At 45.1% G+C, this 20,213-nt stretch overlaps 1 protein-coding gene across 8 annotated transcripts in view; it reads left to right on the forward strand.

The window, feature by feature from the left end:
- ADGRB2 (adhesion G protein-coupled receptor B2) overlaps positions 1–20,213 on the forward strand; it is a 441,157-nt gene that overhangs the window by 356,736 nt on the left and 64,208 nt on the right. For all 8 annotated transcript variants that reach the window (XM_075853159.1, XM_075853161.1, XM_075853162.1 and 5 more), the window contains 2 exons: positions 733–834; positions 1,117–1,223. In XM_075853159.1, coding sequence (XP_075709274.1) covers positions 733–834; positions 1,117–1,223 — 209 coding nt within the window. The remainder of the gene's footprint in view (positions 1–732; positions 835–1,116; positions 1,224–20,213) is intronic.

The raw sequence follows: 20,213 nt of genomic DNA on the forward strand, positions 1-20,213 counted from the left end.
ACACTTTTCCGCTAGCCTTCATTGTTGAGACAAATTCTGTTTTACCTTTCTGTTTTATCTTACAGCTTTATAGCTCCTATAGCTTTTAATTTATAGATAGTCTTAACTTATAAGACTAACTTATGTTCTCTTCAGTGTTTTTACTCCAAAATGCCAGTAAACATAACTCCAGTCTCGAATGAATTGTCAAGTTGAGGTGGCACACAGACTCCTCCGTACTCCTTCCTTTTCCTTGTCTTGCTTTGAATCCCATCCTGACCTAAGTTTTTGTTCGCCACCACCTCCTCACCTCAGCACCTCTCTTATGCTCTCTACGTCGGGTGTCTTGCATCTCTCTTCTTGTACGCCACATGCTCTTTCTGCTTTTGTTTCTTTATTCCTCTCTTGTGCTCCTTTCATCCTCTCAGCGCGCCTGCTTCCACTATGGGCTCTTGCTGACAGACTAGTGGGTTTACAATAAGAAATTAGCAATGAATGTTCATGTTTCATGGGAAGGTCACAGCTTGCTATTTACACATTAATCCATGTATTCTGAGGTCACTAGAGAAAGGTCAGGCCATCACACTCTGCTTAGCATCCCTGGGCAGATCACAAGGTGCATAACATGACTGGAAGCTGTGAGATCTCATCTTCGAGATTTGGTAAATCTGTGAAATAAGGTTGGGTTGGGCAGGTAGCTTCTAGTTACCTTCATAACTGGTTATTTCATGATAGTGCTTCCCTTCCTCACAGCGTTACATGAAATGTGTAAAGATGAGTATGTCTCATCTATGACCTGGAAGAAAGCAGCTGCGGGCGAAATTGTGTACAACAAGTGCCCTCCAAACGCCACAGGTCAGTTGCATTTGATCGTACCTTGTCAACACCTATCTTGTATTTTTCCAATCTTGTCTGTTTACTTGATTCTGCCATGTTTCATTGTTTCTCCTATGTTTAATATTTTATTCCCTTTTCTTTACCCGTATTTTCGTCTTCAACATTTTATTTTTCCTATTTGTTCTGTCTTCTTCCTAGATCTAAGATTTTCTTTCCCACCTTCTGCCATCACTGTCCTTCTGTCTCTCAGTGTGTGCTTCTTTTTCTTGGTTCACTTAGTGATGTCTGTATCCCCTGCAGGATCAGCTAGTCGTCGCTGTCTACTCAGTCCCCTGGGTGTCGCCTACTGGAGTTCTCCAAGTTTTGCCCGTTGTGTTTCCCATGACTACAGATATCTTCACCTTGCAGTAATTACAAGTTCTTCTTACTTTACTGCCTTGTTTGCATTTTGTTTATTTACAAGAAACCAAAAAATTCTGTTCAACAGTCTGTCATTATTAACTTAGCATGGCTCCGGCTTAGAAAATGAAGCTCTTTGCATACAGAATGCTTGCCACTGCCTTGTCATACACATGAGACTACACACAGGGCAGATGAACTATTTGTTTGATCAAATGCGTGAAACATTTGGTTGATTTTGATGTCTCAGGATGTTCTGGTGCTTTTATTTTAGTGGATTATATCAGTACGCAATGGCATATCTCTCTAGTTCAGTATTATTTTTTGGAGATTAAGTATCAAAGTAGCAGTGATTTTGGAGGAGAACATCTTGTCGCTGTGCACTGAATAGCATGCAGAAAATATTCCTTGGCTTAAGTATAAATATATTTCTAAACAGAAAGTGGGGAAAGTTTATGAGTAACCAATGTAATTACAGAAGATTTTAAGGGTACGTACGGGCACCGCATATATATTGCAAAAGGGGAAATCTGCTGCAAAAATTCTGGGGCAAAGCCATAACATAAAAGGCAGATTTAAAAATTTAAAAAATATCTCCCTACAATCTGTGCCAATTTTACCCTAAAATTCACAGATTTTTTTCCACTATATGTGACTACTTCTAAAGCTGCTCTTTTAGTTCTCTGTTGTCAACAGAACACCAATCCAGGTTTTGTTGAACCACTAAATCATATCAGACTGGTTGCTAAGTATACGCTTCCTAGCAACTAAACTTGTCAGACAGTATGCTCCTAGCAACGTCCCTGTAGCCGAATGCTCAAGTGTTCAGGTCAAGGCATGATTGCTTCTCTAACATCAGTGAAGTGGGAAGGAGACTTGGCAGAATTTAAACCAGACCTTTATTTCTTATAGCCACATTAAATATATTCCTATAATAATACATTTAGGAGGACAACTATTTAAGATTTAGATTTTATATAGATTTAACTTTGTTTGAACTCACTGTATTTAATATAGGATCAAGTACGTGTGACCAGGATTATTCTCTATAAAGTAAAAATGTACACATTCATTAACAGCAAATACAGGTATACTATAACTGTCGATCTAGGATAAACACTGTCATGTTATTAGCATTTTTACCTTCACCTTTTGGGATCTTTTGTTTGTATATCAGGGAAATGTGTTATCAGCAATTCCCATATTTGATCCTGACTGAACCATATAATTGGGGAGAGCCGCCACTGGGAAATCATATACCCCACCACTGCTCCCCTTGGCACTGTTAGCACAATTCGGATGTTTGAGTAGAGAAGACAGAATGCCTGTCGTCATTGCTGACATGATGCCTGAGTTTTGCTGACATTGCTGAAAGAGCAGGCATTGCCCTGTGAATGGAGCGATTCATGTATTAGAGGTATGTTAGAGAATTATTAATAATGCAGTTCTCTAATGAACAAGCAAAGGTTCCCCAAAGGTGTGCCTGATCCTCAATCACATTCACAGTAAGTCTACATTACCTTTTGCCTTTTTTGTATACTATGCAGCTGATTATTTAATAACAGAATGAGTTTATGTAGGGAATTTAGAATTCCTGCAGCTGTCGTCTTAGTAGTGGCAGCTAGCTCTGAGTTCTTTGTGGCATTGATTTAACACAGCGCTGCAAACATTAGAAATTCTTCTTCACGTTGACAAAATAACATCACACAGTTCCTGCTGATTTGTACGGGACTTTAATGCTGGGAATCTCCCTTTACCCCACATCCCAGAGGGGCTTTAGTGGATTAAGATCTTCTGACTGTGCAGGCCAATGGATGACATTGAATTCATTGTCATGTTTATTGAGTCCACAAACATGACAAATTTCATCCAGGTGACACTTTGTGACATGGCATATTACTTGTAGACATTTGCCATACAGTGATAAACATGGTCAGCAACGATACTCAGGTAGGATGTGGTATTCTGACCCTATCATCTATATGGGGTAGCATAAATTGAGGTTCATCAGGCAAGGTCAGAAGCTTCAGCTGGCCAGTTACGGATCTGTGGTCATTGCAGGCCCAATTCTTAGCGGACAAGAATGGAATCCGGTGTTATCTTTTGCTGTAACCCATTCATTTCAAGGATCAACATGATGTGCATTTACGCATGTTCTACTGCAGTGGTTCCCAAACTTTCTGAGGCCGGGACCCCCTTTTGGCCGAGACTTTTGTTTGGGACCCCCCATTACCGTACTTAGCCACATTTCGTCTGACGTGTGTCAACATCATTCGTAGTTAGATTCCAGTACTTAGCCCTGTTCTAAAAATAAGTCCCTGCAACATCAGAAACAACGACAATTGTTCTGGCGAAGGATGGGGCGGGCTCAAGGTATCCTGCTGCTGTGCGTCGCTGAGGCCCGACTATGGCCGCTGATGGTGGGTTATGTGATCCGACCTGTTCATCAGTGGCCATCAGAGGTATAACTAGGGGTTTAGCACAGGGGCTGAAACACATCTGAGTGGGCCCCAACCCATTGGGCCCCCCACACAGTATAATGACCCCTTAGTTGCCTCCACACATGATAATGCACTTATAGCTGCCCGCACCCAGGATACTGCCCCTACAGCTGCCCCTATACAGTATAATGCTCCTATAGTGCCTCCCTACACAGTATTTTGCTGTAAAGCTGCACCCACACAGTATAATGCCCCCTTAGCTGCCCCCACACAGTATAATGAACCCTTAGTGCCTCGCACACAGTATAATGCCCCTATAGCTGCCCCCACACACTATAATGCCCCTATAGCTGTCCCCACACAGTATAATGCCCCTCTAGATGCCCCCACATAGTATAAAGCTCCCAAAGCTGCCCCAACACAGTATAATGCCCCTATAGCTGCCCCCACACAATATAATGCCCCTATAGTTGCCCACACACCGTATAATGCCTTTATTGTTGCCCCTAAACAGTATAAAGCCCCAATAGCTGCCCCCACACCGTATAATGCCTCTATAGCTGCCCAAACACAGTATAATACCCCCATAGCTGCTAGCACACAGTATAATGACCCCTTAGTGCCCACCATAGTATAATGCCCCTATAGCTGCACCCACACATTATAGTGCCCCTATAATTGCCCCACACAGTATAATGCCCCTATAGCTGCCCCCACATAGAATAATGTCCCTATAGCTGCCCAAACACAGTATAATACCCCCATAGCTGCTACCACACATTTAATGACCCCTTAGTACCCCCCATAGTATAATGCCCCCATAGCTGCCCCCACATAGTAAAATACCCCCATAGCTGTCCCCACGCAGTATAATAACCCCATAACTGCCACCATAGCTACCCTCCTCACAGTATAAAGCCCCCACATAGCTGCCACCTCACAGTATAATGCCCCACAGCTGCCCCCACGCAGTATAATGCCCTCATAGCTGCCTCCATACAGCCCGAATAGTGCCTAATAAAAATAATAAAATACATACTTACCTATGCCCGTTCCCACAATGGGTGGAGGAGATCCTTCTGCTCCTCCAGTCTGTGCAGTATATGGCTCAGCACAGACAGGCGCAATAACCTCACTACATCGCGTCTGTAGGCGCCGAGCCGCTCACGGCATAGTAAATGCTGGAGCAAAGAGCCGTCAGCTCCTTGCTCCAGCTGTGAATTCAAATGTATCTGCGTCCAGAGGAAACCTGGAAATCAGTGAGTGGCTCGCGACCCCACAGAGGTCTTCACACAACCCCCCCAGTTTGGGAAACACTGCTCTACTATATACCATTCTAGTAATACTTATTTGAGTTACTGTCATCTGGTCGCTTGGGTTTAGAGATCATTCTCTGTAAAGTGTAGAGACTATTGAGCATAGAAATTCCAGATCAGCGGTTTCTAAGATACTTAAACCACTCATATGCCACCAACAATTATTCTGTGGTCAAGATTACTGAGAACACGTTTTTTCACTATTCTGATGTTTTGTCTGAACAACGAAACCTCTTAATCATGCTTTTATGTATTCGCTGTATAGGTATTGTCATTAAATAGGTATTCTGATGATATTATTGACTATGGGAGTTATGGAAGCAGAAGAGTGCCGTAATCCCCATAAACTATAATGAGATGAGTCGCAGTTGCCTCTCCCCTGCTTCTGCTCACCTTTGTAGCGAACTATGCCCAGCTACTGCTGGGCTTCCATTCTCCTAAAAAGTGGGGATCCCAGAGATGGGCCCTCCACCTATCAGACATTCATAGCATATCTTATGGATATGTCATAAATGTCCGTCATAAGAATACCACTGAGTGTATAAAATTACAGAAAGGTTAGTGAATTAATAATAATTATCACAAAAAAAAAAGATAATACCAGGGCCTGTGTCTTATAACTTAGCATTCATTCAGTCTTCATTATCCAAAATTGAGACTTACATAAATCCAGTAGGTGGCAGCCCTTCCCCAGGAACGTTTTTAGGAACTGCTTCCCAGTGGTGAAAAAAGTATACCATGCTAGAGTGAATCTGCCTGTGAATGTATTTTCAATTTTCTTAGGTAGAAATATAGGATCCCAGTATCCTGAGAACTACTGTAAAGGATAAGGTTGTCTTCCCTTGTATTGTTCCTAGAATTTTAATTGCTATTGTCAACAGTTTTGCAATAGATGATAAGTATATCGATAAAGTCATTGGCCCAAAAATTATGTCTGCATGTTGAGTTTAGAACCTGTGTACCCAGCTTACATTCAGAGGTTGAATAACATCTGGTGACACAGTCCCTTGCAGAAAGTAAGTTACCCAACTGTAAGATTATGCAGTTTTACAGATGTTCTACTTCTGTAGGCTCTCTGCTTGTCAAAACCCATTCGAGTATTTTGGCAGAATCCATGAGGAGAAAAAGTCTTAATTTCAGTAAAATAGATTTTTTGAGTTTTGCGGCTCAGGAACCAGTTGATGAAATTTGATGGAACAAGAGAACGGAAATTCTGATCCGAGATTTTAGAAAGCTGCCAGATTCCTGTTTTGATTTTGAACATATTCCCCTAAGTTATCCGAACTGACAAAAGTAGATTAACATTGCATGTCCTGTCAGATGTGTGATTGTAATATACCTGCCTTCATTTGCATGATTTTACTTTATGCTGTGTTTTCTGTCAGTCATATATCAGTATTAATTTCTCTCCTCCGTCTCTTTTGCACTCCCTTTTTCCGAGGCATGGTCTCAGCACATCCATATATTTTTCCACTCATGCTCCGTCTCCTTTATTATATTGCCACACTGCGCCCATTTCTACCATTTCCTCTTCAGTAACCCATTAGTTTCTGATTATTCTTTGTTATCAGTTTCCCTCACTTCTATTTCATATCCAGGCTAAACATGGCATGCTTTCTTTAGGTCTTTGCAGTCTCTTTTGTAGTCTTCATTTTTAAACTCTTTATTTCTTTCTAAGTCTCTCTTCCGGCCTTTTGTCTGTAGCCCCCTCGCCTCACGCTATAATAACCCAGAGAGGAGGAAGGGCTGAGTTTCGGTATCAATTCATTACAGATCAGTGGATGAAATAAGATCAGATCCCTCCTGCGTTACCAGGACAGCAGCTAAACTGTGCTCTTTCCTAATGACTGCTCTAACAATATGCCGTTCTCAGATATAGAGAACCACCATCACCCCCCCCCCCTCCCCCAGCAGGATGGGGTTCTGTGCACGGGGACCCCTATTATCGTTAAATATCCATTAGTTCCGGTGACAAGCTTGGCATGCATGCCAGGCGTGGGAGAGGCATAGTCAGGATAAAGCGACATGGCTTTTCATTCTTGCGCACACCACCAATTAGCTTCTCATTAGCGGGAACAGCCGCAGGCGTTTGTATCTCGCCCCTCTCCATGCGTCGCTGCCCGCCTCCAAGCGAGGGAAAGGTCAATGTAGCCGCCGTATCCCAGTTGAATACATCCCAGAAGTAAATCATCTCTTGTTAAAGGGGGGGTTAGAGTTGTGCATAATGTGGGAGCACTGAATCTACGCAGCTGGAGTGGAAGTCGTGCAATAACACACTTCACAAACCTTTCCCTGACCTTTCTTAGATTTATTCGAGTTCTGTGTCACTGAATAATAGAGATACGCGGTTAATAGTTCTGTTTTGGCTGCAGATCTGTGCATGTGACTTCCCAAACTGTTTGAGGGAATCTTGTAGTCAGTGTGTTCACTTGTTTTTAGATTAGTTCAACACTGCAGCTTTTTGTTACCGTTCCGTGAAGGTGAATCCGTTGTAAAGATGATAAAGCATGAGGAAATCCACATATCTGAAGATGCAGCGGAATTATGTATCTCTATGCCTCTGTAGTTATAAACATATTACTGCAGTATGCTGAAGTAAGGTTATTAAATGAAAGGCGCAGTCTGTAACCCAGTGGCTAATACATATTAAATAATTCAGCTATAGGAAATAAAACGAGACTGCGTCCTCATACTTTCATTTTATACACAGAAAAGTAGAGAATGCAATGTGGATTAGGGCAGAGGCGTAGCTAGGTTCTCCAGCAGCCGGGGCAAAGATTCAGTTTGGCACCCCCCGCCCAAACCTCTTTCCCGACATCTCCTTCCCCCTCGCCGTGTTTGTTTTCTCTACCAATCGACGTGTCATTTATTTTTATGTAACGCGAGCATAAAAACATTTGTACATTTTACAATCAATATGGTTCTATACACAACACCAGAACCAAGCTCACTACATATAAACAGCCCCAGAAGCAAGCTCACTACATATATACAGCCCCAGAAGCAAGCTCACTACATATATACAACACCAGCACAATAACAGCTCAAGTTAGTGCAACCCCTGCCGTATAGGTGTGTACGGCGTAAAACTACAGCTCCCAGCATGGCCCGAACAATGTTAAGGATATGCTGGGAGATGCTGTTTCACAAAAATAAATCCTATCATAATCATATCACCCATCATCTCGCTGCAGATCATACTGTGACTACATTACTGATTAGAGGCAGAATAAACATTTACATTAAGTTGACTCACCGGTGACGTCTCAGATTCTAGTTCTTTTTCTCAATCCGGTCCAGACCTCTATGGTGGCTTCTCCCGGTCACAGACCATTTCTGCAGTTTGCTGCTCAGATGTCTTCAGCTTCTCACTTTTCCAACATTTCTGCACCTATAAATAAATATAAAGTTATCATTATACCACACACTACGCCCTTAAATATAATAGCGCCATACACTGCACCTCTAATTATAATAGAACCATACACCGTGTCCTACACACACACACACACACTGTGCCCCCTGTAGATAGTGCCTGCCATAGAGCCCCCTGTAGATAGTGCCTGCCATAGAGCCCCTGTAGATAGTGCCCCCATACAGACCACCCCGGTATAGTGTCCCACAAATAACTCCCCCTATAGTGCTCTACAGATAGCCCACCCCTGTATATAGCCTCCTGTAGATATAGCCCTCCCCTGTATATAGTACTCTACAGATAGCCCAACCATGTATGTAGCCCCCCTGTAGATATAGCCCACCCCTGTATATAGTGCTCCACATATAGTCCACCCCTGTATATAGTGTTTCACAGATAGCCCACCCCTGTATATAGCCCCCCTTGTACATATAGTCCACCCCTGTATATAGTGCTCCACTAGATAGTCCACCCCTGTATATAGTGCTCCACAGATAGCCCACCCCTGTATATACTATATACAAGGGTGGGCTATCTGTGGAGCACTATATACAGGGGTGGACTATATGTACAAGGGGGCTATATACAGGGGTGGGCTTTCTGTGGAGCACTATAGGGGACGCTATTTGTGGGATACTATATACAGCGCTGGGCTATATCTACAGGGCTGGGCTATATCTACAGGGGTGGGCTATATCTACAAGGGTGGGCTATATCTACAGGGGTGGGCTATAGCTACAAGGGTGGGCTATATCTACAGGGGTGGGCTATATCTACAGGGAGCTATATACTATATAGCCCCCCCTGCAGCTATAGCCCACCCCTGTATATGGTGCTCCATAGATAGCCCACCCCAGTATATAGCCCCCCTGTAGATATAGTCCCCCTGTATATAGCCCACCCCCTGTAGATATAGTCCACCTGTATATAGCCCACCCCCTGTAGATATAGTCCCCCTGTATATAGCCCACCCCCTGTAGATATAGCCCCCCTGTAGATATAGTCCCCCTGTATATAGCCCACCCCTGTAGATATAGCCCCCTGTAGATATAGCCCCCCTGTAGATATAGTCCACCTGTATATAGCCCACCCCCTGTAGATATAGTCCACCTGTATATAGCCCACCCCCTGTAGATATAGTCCCCCTGTATATAGCCCACCCCCCTGTAGATATAGCCCCCCTGTAGATATAGTCCCCCTGTATATAGCCCACCCCTGTAGATATAGTCCCGTCCCCCCGCCGATACAGCCACACACTTCTATTACAATTAAAAAAAATAAAAAAATATTCAAACTCACCTTAATCCCGCTCCCACGCCGTCCGGCAGCCATGGAGACCTGCTCTCTTCTGCGCAGGTCTCCAGGGGGTTGAACACAGCATCTATGAAAGGCGCTGATTGGCTGGGCAGGATGACTTTCCCTGTCAGTCAGTCAGCGCCTTTCATCGACGGAAGCGTCACTGGTACAAAAGGTACCAGTCGCTTCATTCGTGGAGAGGCGCTGAATGGCCGGGCACGGAACGTGCCCGGTCATTCATTGCTTCTAATTGTACCTGTGTCCTTGCGACACAGGTACAATTATAGTGAAGGAGGTGGCGCTGGCGCCCCCCTCTAAGCTGCGCCCGGGGCACGTGCCCCGCCTGCCCCCCCTAGCTACGCCCCTGATTAGGGATTAGGTAAAGGACCATAATGTACTGTAAATGTTACATTTTAGATAAACCAGAATAAAAATACTCTAAAATACGCTAAATTTATATATCATGAAATCCGTTCAGCTTACCCTATCCCCATCAAAAAAGAACGGTACACATGATGCTGAAGAGGGAGGTTATTAAAGGGTGCTGTGAATGCTAATAAGGGCCGGCCCTAGGATAGATGGCGCCCTGTGCGAAATTATCATTCGGCGCCCCACCCCATCATTAAAAAAAAGTGCCCCATAAAAAAATTATAATGCCCCTTTAGTGCCCCCATACAGTATAATAATAATATTTAATAATATAATACATTACAACCCCTTCAAGGACACAGTATTTTGTCCTCTAATTGTGCCCACATTATTATGCCATCTGTAGTACCCCTACACAGTATAATGTCCACTTAGTGGCCCCCACACAGTATAGTGCCCCCCTGGAGATTTTGCCATACAGCCTCCCTGTAGACAGTGCCATAATTCCCCACCTCCTTTTTGTAGATCGTGCCATGCAGCCCCCCACCTCCCCCTTGTAGACAGTGCCATACAGTCCCCCACCTTCCCCTTGTAGACGGTGCCATACAGTCCCCCACCTCCCCCTTGTAGATCGTGCCATACAGTCCCCGCACCTCCCCCTTGTAGGCAGTGTCCCCAAACAAATACAAAAATTGTACTCACCTAGGCCCCGTTCCCATGTCGAACTGAGCTTCTCCATGACGGGACCCTGTAGCCTAGTACAGAATTTCCCAACCTTTTCGGACTCGAGGCAGCACTGGAAAAACAAAGTTTCCTCAGGGCCCCCCTACCAAAAATTGTTTTGAGAAAGACAGAAAGCGGCTAAGAACAAGCGCTACACTCGTAGGGTATGTTCACACTCGTTTTTTGTAAGGCAAATAAAATCTGCCTCAAAATTCCTTCACCAACTGCCAGCGTTGGGTGACCTTTTTTCGTTTTTTCTTAAGCTGTTGAAGCGAATGCAAAAGACGCTGGAAAAAAAAGCTCCAAACGGGCGCCGCAGGTATTTTCTGCCTCCTATTAATTTCAATTGGAGGTCAGAGGTGGAAACCACTTGAAGACCATCAGCCCCCCACTCACAGTAAAATGACCATCAACCCTCCAATAACAGTAAAATGACCATCAGCCCACCACTCACAGTAAAATGACCATTAGCCCCCCACTCACAGATTCCCCCTGTAGGTAGTGCCACACAGCCCCTTGTAGGTAGCGCCACACAGCCCCTTGTAGGTAGCGCCACACAGCCCCTTGTAGGTAGCGCCAGACAGCCCCCTTGTAGATAGCACCACACATCCCCCTTGTGGGTAGCGTCAGGGAGCCCCCTTGTAGGTAGCGTCAGGCAGCCCCCTTGTAGGTAGCGCCACAGCCCCCTTGTGGGTAGCGCCACACAGCCCCCTTGTAGATAGCGCCACACAGCCCCCTTGTAGATAGCGCCACACAGCCCCCTTGTAGATAGCGCCACACAGCCCCCTGTAGAGTGTGCCACACAGCCCCCTGTAGGGAGGGCCGCACAGCCCCCTGTAGGGTGTGCCGCACAGCCCCCTGTAGGGAGTGCCGCACAGCCCCCTGTAGGGAGTGCCACACAGCCCCCTGTAGGGAGTGCCGCAAAGACCCCTGGTAGGGAGTGCCACACAGCCCCTGGTTGGTAGTGCCCCACAGCCCCCTGGTTGGTAGTGCCCCACAGCCCCCTGGTTGGTAAATCCCCAAGCCTGGTTGGTAGTGCCCCACAGCCCCCTGGTTGGTAGTGCCCCACAGCCCCCTGGTTGGTAGTGCCACACAGCCCACTGGTTGGTAGTGCCCTACAGCCCCCTTATTGGTAGTGCCCCAAAGCCCCCTGGTTGGTAGTGCCACACAGCCCACAGCCCCCTGGTTGGTAGTGCCACACAGCCCCCTGGTTGGTAGTGCCACACAGCCCCCTGGTAGGTAGTGCCACACTGCCCACAGCCCCCTTGTAGGTAGTGCAAGGACTACGAAATGACCCTGATAGCTGGCGGGCAGTAGACATTCAAAAAAGGACAACAGTGCAGGAGCACACAAAATACCCAGCTTTCCCAGATATCAAATAAATGTGTGGAAATAAACTAAGATATAACTTTTATTTAGTCTGAGTAAAGGATTAATCCTTTTAGCTAGATTAATTAAAAGTTATATCTTAGTTTATTTCCACACTTATTTTTTATACCCGGGAAAGCTGGGTATTTTGTGTCCTCCTGCACAGTTGTCCTTTGTAGGTAGTGCCACCCAACCCCCCTGTAGATAGCAACCCCCCCCCCTCCTTCCAGTAAAGATAGCGCCACTGTAGCTCCCTGAAGGAGCGGAATCCTCGTGTGGCCGGGGGATTCCGCTCCTGGAGCGCTGCTTGATGCCTCTGTCCATATATGGACAGTGACATCAGGGAAAACTCCTGAAGCGGAATCCCCGGTCACAACGTTGCAGACGCTATGACCGTCGATTCCACTCCAGGAGAAGCTCCTGTCGTCTGTGTCCATGACGTCATTGGCTTCTCCTGGAGTGGAATCCCCGGTCATAGAGTCTGCAATGCTGTGACCGGGGATTCCGCTTCAGGAGTTTCCCCTGATGTCACTGTCCATATATGGACAGAAACTTCAAGTAGCGCTCCAAGTACGGAATCCCCGGCCTCACGGGGCTTCCGCTCCTTCAGGGAGCTACAGTGGCGCTAGTAGACAGCAGAGCAACCCCACCCCCCTTCCAGTATAGATAGCGCCACTGTAGCTCCCTGAAGGAGCGGAATCCCCGTGTGGCCGGGGATTCCACTCCTGGAGCGCTGCTTGATGCCTCTGTCCATATATGGACAGTGACATCAGGGAAAACTCCTCAAGCGGAATCCCCGGTCACACGGGGATTCCGCTCCTTCAGGGAGCTACAGTGGCACTAGTAGACACCCTGCTCTGCTATAGTGCCCCCCTGTAGATAGCGCCACTGTAGCTCCCTGAAGGAGCGGAATCCCCGTGTGGCCGGGGATTCCGCTCCTGGAGCGCCGCTTGATGTCACTGTTCATATATGGACAGAAACATCAAGCAGCGCTCCAGTAGCGGAATCCCCGGCCACACGGGGATTCCGCTCCTCCAGGGAGCCACAGTGGCGCTAGTAGACAGCAGAGCAGGGAGATATCTCCCTGCTCTGCTATAGTGCCGTCGCTACCGCTATAGCAGCCGCAGCGGCTGCTAGCGGCGCCACCACCCTCATGCTCGTTGTCACCGCTAGCAGCCGCTATGGCTGCTATAGCGTTGGCGACGGCCACTAAGTGAAGAAGCGCCCGGGTGGAAAGGCGACTGCAGTTAGTGTGTGTATCCGCGCGGGTAGTTGCAACGGCGCGGGGATACACATACTCGCTGGCGCCCCTCTTGCCGTGTGGCGGCTGACTCCCTGTGCGACCGCACTGGTCGAACATAGCTAAGGCCGGCCATGATGCTAATTTCCCCTCCTTGGCTCTGCTGGTGACTGGCTACCCTGTCCCATGATGAGGATAGCCCCACCTTATAGAACCCCAGTAGCCAATCAAAATTCAGCGAGTGCCGCACCTCCTCACTAGTTTTTTGTTTTGTTTTTAGTGAATGAATCTGATTGGCTGCTATGGGCAACACTTCCACTTTTCCTATGCACAAGTTTTGTTAAATATCCCCCAAATATGTTCTAAATCTGTACTGTTTCTTTTCTGCGGGGCTACTGATTTAAGGATTATCAATGACACACATATAGATACACTATATAATGAATTTATTGTAAAAAAGTTTATGCTCAAAAATATATAACAAAAAAACCAGAAGAGGAATATAGTGTATTGTATATATGGTGTAAATATAGTGTACACCAACTCTGTCTTTGTCTTATAGAAATTAAAACAGTAATAGTAAAGGGGAACTTCAGCAAAATCTGGCGTTTTCCTCCATTTATTTGAGAATCCAGACATCTAATAAATTACTTTTTTGCCCCTGCTATTTGCTGATCAGTGGGATGAATATGGGACGGTCAGATCATTAAATGTTTTTTCCCACGAGGAACATTTATGTCATATCCACAGGATATGTCATAAATGTCAGATAGATGCGGGTTCCACCTCTGGGACCCGCACATATCTCCAGAACGGAGCCCCCTAAACCCGTTCTAGCTTTGTCTACTATCACTGACTCCCGGCCACTTCCTGACTTTATGGTCGGGAGTTACGAAAACAGCGTAGCTAGCTGAGCTACACTGTTTCCGTAACTACCATTCAGATCTATGGGGCTTACGGAAACAGCGTAGCTCAGCGACCTAGGCTGTTTTCACATTCATGGTCGGATATCAGATTATACACAAAGAGGTAGAATGGGGCTTAGGTGGGACCCGCATCTATCTGACATTTATGACATATCCTGTGGATATGTCATAAATGTCCCTCATGGGAAAACCCCTCAAACATCTTATTTATATTTGCTAGTGCAGTTACAATCACTGCACCGTGTGCCTCACAATTAGGCCCCATGCACACGACCGTAAATAACCACCAAAAATGGACCCATTCCCTTTCATTGAGCACGGACACATTTCCGTAGCGCTACGGATGGGTGTCCGTGCTGTAGAAATGTTACGAAAATTATGGAACATGTCCGTTCTTTTGCATTTTGCGGGCCGTGCTCCCATACTTTGTATGGGAGCACGGCCCGAAAATGCGGGTGGCAGTCGGCGGCCGGCCGTGCCCGCAATCGCGGGCCGTGATTGTGGGCACGGTCGTGTGAATGGGGCCTAAGTGATAGAAAGCAATTTTTATTTTATTTTTTTACAAAGTACACATCATAAATGATGCAAAAAAATAGTTGTGCAGGTTATTACGGCCGCGCCAATACCGATTATGTGTATGTTTTATGTATTGAGACTTATTTTAATGTTTATTGTAAAAAGGTGTGTGTGTATTTTTTTAATTTAACATTACTTTGTTTTTACTTTATTTTTAAACTTCAATGTCCTGGCCTATAGCTATATGCCAGTACATTAGCCTGTGTACTGATAGTACACAGGCAGTTGTTAGGACATACCTCAGTATGCCCTAACAACAAGAAATATGGTAGTACAGCCCTGGGGTTCTTCAATGGACCCTGGGCTGTCTGCCCATATATGGTATGTCCCTCAATCGCGTCACAGGGAATTCCCTGTAATGCGATCCAGGGGCATCTCCCCTTCTCATTTTCCCCTGAATGCTGCAGTCAACTTTGATCGCAGCATTCAGGAGAATAGCGGCGGAGATAAGAGGTTTCTCTGATCTCCGCCGTTATAGAGCGGGGCTGCGGCTGTGTAATACAGCCATTGCCCCGCTCCTGACAGGAAGTGCGCGCGCGGTCAGCATGAGGTGATACGGCCGGCGCTGCACTAATGCACAGAACATGGGGGTGTTTTGTAGCGCGCCCGCCATGTTCTGTCTTCAGTGCCGCAGATCATTAGTGCAGCGCCGGCCGCATCGCATCATCCTGACGGCGCGCACATGTCGTAAGCAGGAAGTGCCGGCTTCACGGCACCGAAGATTTAGTTAGGAAAAATATGCTGTACGGCAACGGGGGCCCGTGGGCCCCCCCAGGCTTAGGGGCCCGGTCGCAACCGCGACCGCTGCGACCCCTATAGCTACGCCACTGATTACAAGGCATCACAACACAATACATTACAACACATTACATTACATTACACTGCAGCTTACCTGGAGTCCTCCGCACCGACTCTTCTGCTCTGTCTGGAAGCCGCGTCACGTGACAACACGGTCACATGGTACACTAAGTGTACCATGTGACCGTAACCAGGAAGTGCCGGCTTCACGGCACCGAAGATTTAGTTATGAAAAACATGCTGTATGGCAACGGGGGCACGTGGGCCCCCCAGGCTTAGGGGCCCGGTCGCAACTGCGTCCGCTGCGACCCCTATAGCTACGCCATTGATCACATGGGCAGCAGTCATACACCTCTCAACCCATTCTTAACCATTCTGTGTGGCACGGATGCCTATTTCTGTCACATGCTAATACAGTAATGCATCTGCATTACACAGAATACAAGTTATTACAAAGCCATTAAAAAACTGTTCATTGTTCCCAATTTTTCTTTGCCCAATCCCATACCTATTTATTGTTATGACTAAAATTTTGCTCTGGGTTCATCATAAACCCCTCATTTTGCAGTAGGCTAGGCAAAGATCATCTATGGAGTTAACAAATCTTACTTGTTAAACCTTCATAGATGAATCCAATAGTATGTCAGACAGTCAACATCCACGGCAAGAGACTATATATAACTTCCAAGCCTGTTAGCTCTCCTGACATGTCTGTTTTATTAAATACTTTAATTCCCGACAAGTTAATAATTCTGCAGCATCTTTTCTTAGAACTTGGCATTGAGGAGAAATAACTGTTTCCTCCCACATGTTGTCTGGTCAGGAGCCATCATAGCGGACAGGTAATAGCTGCTGATGGCTCCTTGTACCGTGCATGGAGAAAAGAGGGAAGGAGAAGTGACCGAGCACTAGACCCTACATTTCTGGACAATGAACATGCGCCTAGCCCTGGATGTCTGGATATGCCTGGCCATGGTTGCGTGGGTGAATGAGTGTACACCTGACCACACTTGTCTGGGTGCACGAGCGTATCCATGCCCATGCTTGTGTGGACATGTAAATGTATGCGTAGCCATAGTCATGAGGATGAGCATGCAAATACCTGACCCTGGAGTGTCTTGAAGAACAAGCGTATGCCTGCACCTGGATATTTTCACTAAGGAGTACATTCTGCTTGCTCTGCTATATTCATTTAATAATCCCTATGTGGGATAAAATGCACAACTAATGCTTAAAATTCATGAATTATTTCAGTCGGTGGTTACAATTTTTGCATTTTTTGGCAATGTAAATTAAATGGAACGGTTTACATTTTCTAACATGTTGCTTCCTATTTAAGGAATTCCTCGACCTATTAGGTTTTTGTAACTCATATACATTTCTGTGTTGAGGAATCACGGAACCTCTCCAATGAAAGCAGAGATTGAGAACAGCCTTTTATGCTATAGCAATTTACAAGTCACATTGGAACATAAAGGGTTAAAGTTGGGTCTTGTAATGATGGGCCCATTACAGCAGCACATAGGCAAGAGTTCTATTCCTCAGCCAGGCTTCCCTGTCTTCAGATGATAGGGTCTGTAGTGTAACAACCACTGATTGGGCACAATTAGCCAGATGGAGGTTAGCGAAACAATGTATTGTGTTTTACTTCCCCCAGAAGAACAGAGAGCAGCGTTTTATTTAGATTAGGTTGGAACTGATTTACAAATGCTTCAGTGAACTTGATGAGAGCCGGTATGTGGCTGATAATCTTTAAAATGTGTTTCTTGATCGTAAACCGGAATGTCTATTTATGGAGTAAAAGTAGCTGTATTTGGAGTGCATATATTCCATGAAGACCTATAGATGCTACAGGTTAACCAATTAATGTACATTAGTCATTTCAGCTACAGTATGTACGGATATGCACATATATGTATATACACTATATGAACAAAAGTATTGGGACACACCTCTTAGGCTCCATGCACACGACCGTAACACCACGGACCGTAATACTGTCCGCGGTTTTACGGACCCATTCAGTTCTATTGGCTGCGGACACCTTTCCGTATCGCAACGGATGGGTGCCCGTGCCATAGAACTGTGCCGGCAATTATGGAGCATGTCCGTTTTTGTGTGTTTTACGGGACGTGCTTCCAACCTTTGTATGGAAGCATGGCCCGAAAACACGGGAGGCCGTCTGGCCATGATTACAGGCACCGTTGTGTGCATGGGGCCTTAATCATTGAATTCAGGGTTTTTTTTCAGTCCCATTGCCACAAGTGTATAAAACCCAGCACCTAGCTGTGAGTGGTAATAGTACAAAGTGAAAGCGTTTAAGAACCACAGTAACTCAACCACGAAGTGGCAGACCACGTAAAGTTACAGAGCGGTGGTCGCCAAATGCTGAGGCGCATAGTGCATAAAGTCACCAATGCTCTGTTGTCCTCTTGCATTAACATCCGCTCAAAAACTGTGTGCCTGGATCTTCCTGGAAAGGATTTTCATGGCCAAGCAGCTGCATGCAAACTTTACATCACCAAGCACAATGCCAAGCATCGGATGCAGTGGTTTAAGTCCTCCCCAGAAGAGTGAAAGCTGTTTTAACTGCAAAGAGAGGCCCAACTCCATATTAAGGCCTATGGATTTAGAATGGGATGTCATAAAAGCTCCTGTAGGTGTAATGTGTAGGTGTCCCAATACTTTTGTCCATAAAGTTTATATGCCAGTCACTGATTTTAGTACTTTTTTTGTCTCATTGCAGTGGCCATTTTTGCAAACATGATGGGAAATGCTGCCATATTGGTTGCCACTTTTGAATTAGCTTCTCTACCCTATTCTGTTGGGATAACATTAAGTTTTGGCTGGAAATCTTATTCAACGATTATGACATCATTTGTATAGACTTTTACACTGGAAACTCTTTAGCATAATTCTCCCTTCAACTAATTCAATCCTTTGTGCCCATAGTTTTTATGTATTCCATTATCCTCATCAGGTTTTGCAAGGCATGATACAAACATTCACTTTAAGGTGACCAACCTGTTACTGTCACTGACCCCTTTACAATGATACTGAAGTCGAGTTCTAAATTGCACCAGATAATGAGCCTCTTACAACTAGAAAATATGAACTTATATGCTTATTGAAGCAAAGATTTTAGAGTGTTCCTGTCATTATATTTGTTTGTGATAAATGAATAGAAAGTGTGAATACAGGCAGCTTTGTAATGGGAAAAGCGGAATCTTCTTCACCTCCGGCATCCTGTATTTCTCCTTTGCCTGGCTGCAAGCTCTCTGAAAACTTTCAGAACCGCCTCAGACCTCCAGTAATCTGTCTCATGTAACCAGTAAATAGAAGACTGGGGAGGAGGGGTATGCAGCTGCAGCATCCTAGTTCTTTTGTGAAGCATAATGAGGAAAATGGGAGCTGCAAGGGAGACATACATGTACTCCACATCTGGAAACCATCTTTTTTATATGAATAAATATGTTAACACGCAATTTAAAAGGGTCTTAGGTTTCTTTAGCAGGCTCAAAAATGCCCCAGCTGTTTGATACATATGGCACAAGGGACCCCCTTACTCCAGTATGAAGTTGGTAAGTGTGCCTCACTGTATTCTACACACTGAACGTTAGACAATGAATGTATGTGTGTGGAGGCAAACTCTATGTAAAATACATATGCCTGTATATAGGCTGCACGCAAGTCATTCAATTCAGAAGTGAAAAAATAATGAATAAATTAAGATTTGTACATGTGTACGGTACGTGTGTTGGTGTGTGGGTGGGAATGTGACCTTCCGAGCTATTATTCCGATATAGGGAATATGACATGCATTGTGTAGTAGTTTCATTTATGTCATGCTGAATTCATAATTTTGCGGTGATAGATTGCTCTACTAGATGTTACTTTTTAATATAATATAAGTTGTTAAAAGGACTAGATGCACCGTTTATTACAAGGATCCATGTAGAGTGCCTCGGGTACAAGCTAGGACATAGCTAATAGTGTTTTATGGCTATTTTATATCGCAAAATGCATAAGTGCAGAATGTAGTGTTTAAAGACACAAGACATTAAGGGGTTACTTCTCCCATAAAGACTAGAAAAGCTTTCAGAGTAATTTTGTGCAGTGTTAATTGAACTGTTACATTGATGGCTGCCAAATGATCATGACTGGCCATTGTCAGCATTGACTGCATTCTGGACTATGAAACAAATACGGTGCTAGTGTAATGACCAGTTTTGCATTTGTAAAGAAGTCTCCATGGGGTTTGATTAAAAATTCTGACTCAAACTGAGGATAAATATTACAGGACGGTTGTCTGCTTAATTTCCATGTGCTATTTAATTAAAATCCTGCTTTCCCATGTTCTAAGTTCTATCCAGGGTTGAATAAGAGTTGGCAGTCGCTTATTCTGCAATTAATAACACCATTTATTTGGCTTAAAAGTTCATTTTACAAAGAAAAAATAATAGAATAAAAATAGTTACTCGTTGGGAACCTTGGCATGAATGAGACTGTATACACCGTTCCACAATTATT

This window comes from Rhinoderma darwinii, chromosome 2 (genome assembly GCF_050947455.1).
Source record: "Rhinoderma darwinii isolate aRhiDar2 chromosome 2, aRhiDar2.hap1, whole genome shotgun sequence".
Taxonomy (NCBI): domain Eukaryota; kingdom Metazoa; phylum Chordata; class Amphibia; order Anura; family Rhinodermatidae; genus Rhinoderma; species Rhinoderma darwinii.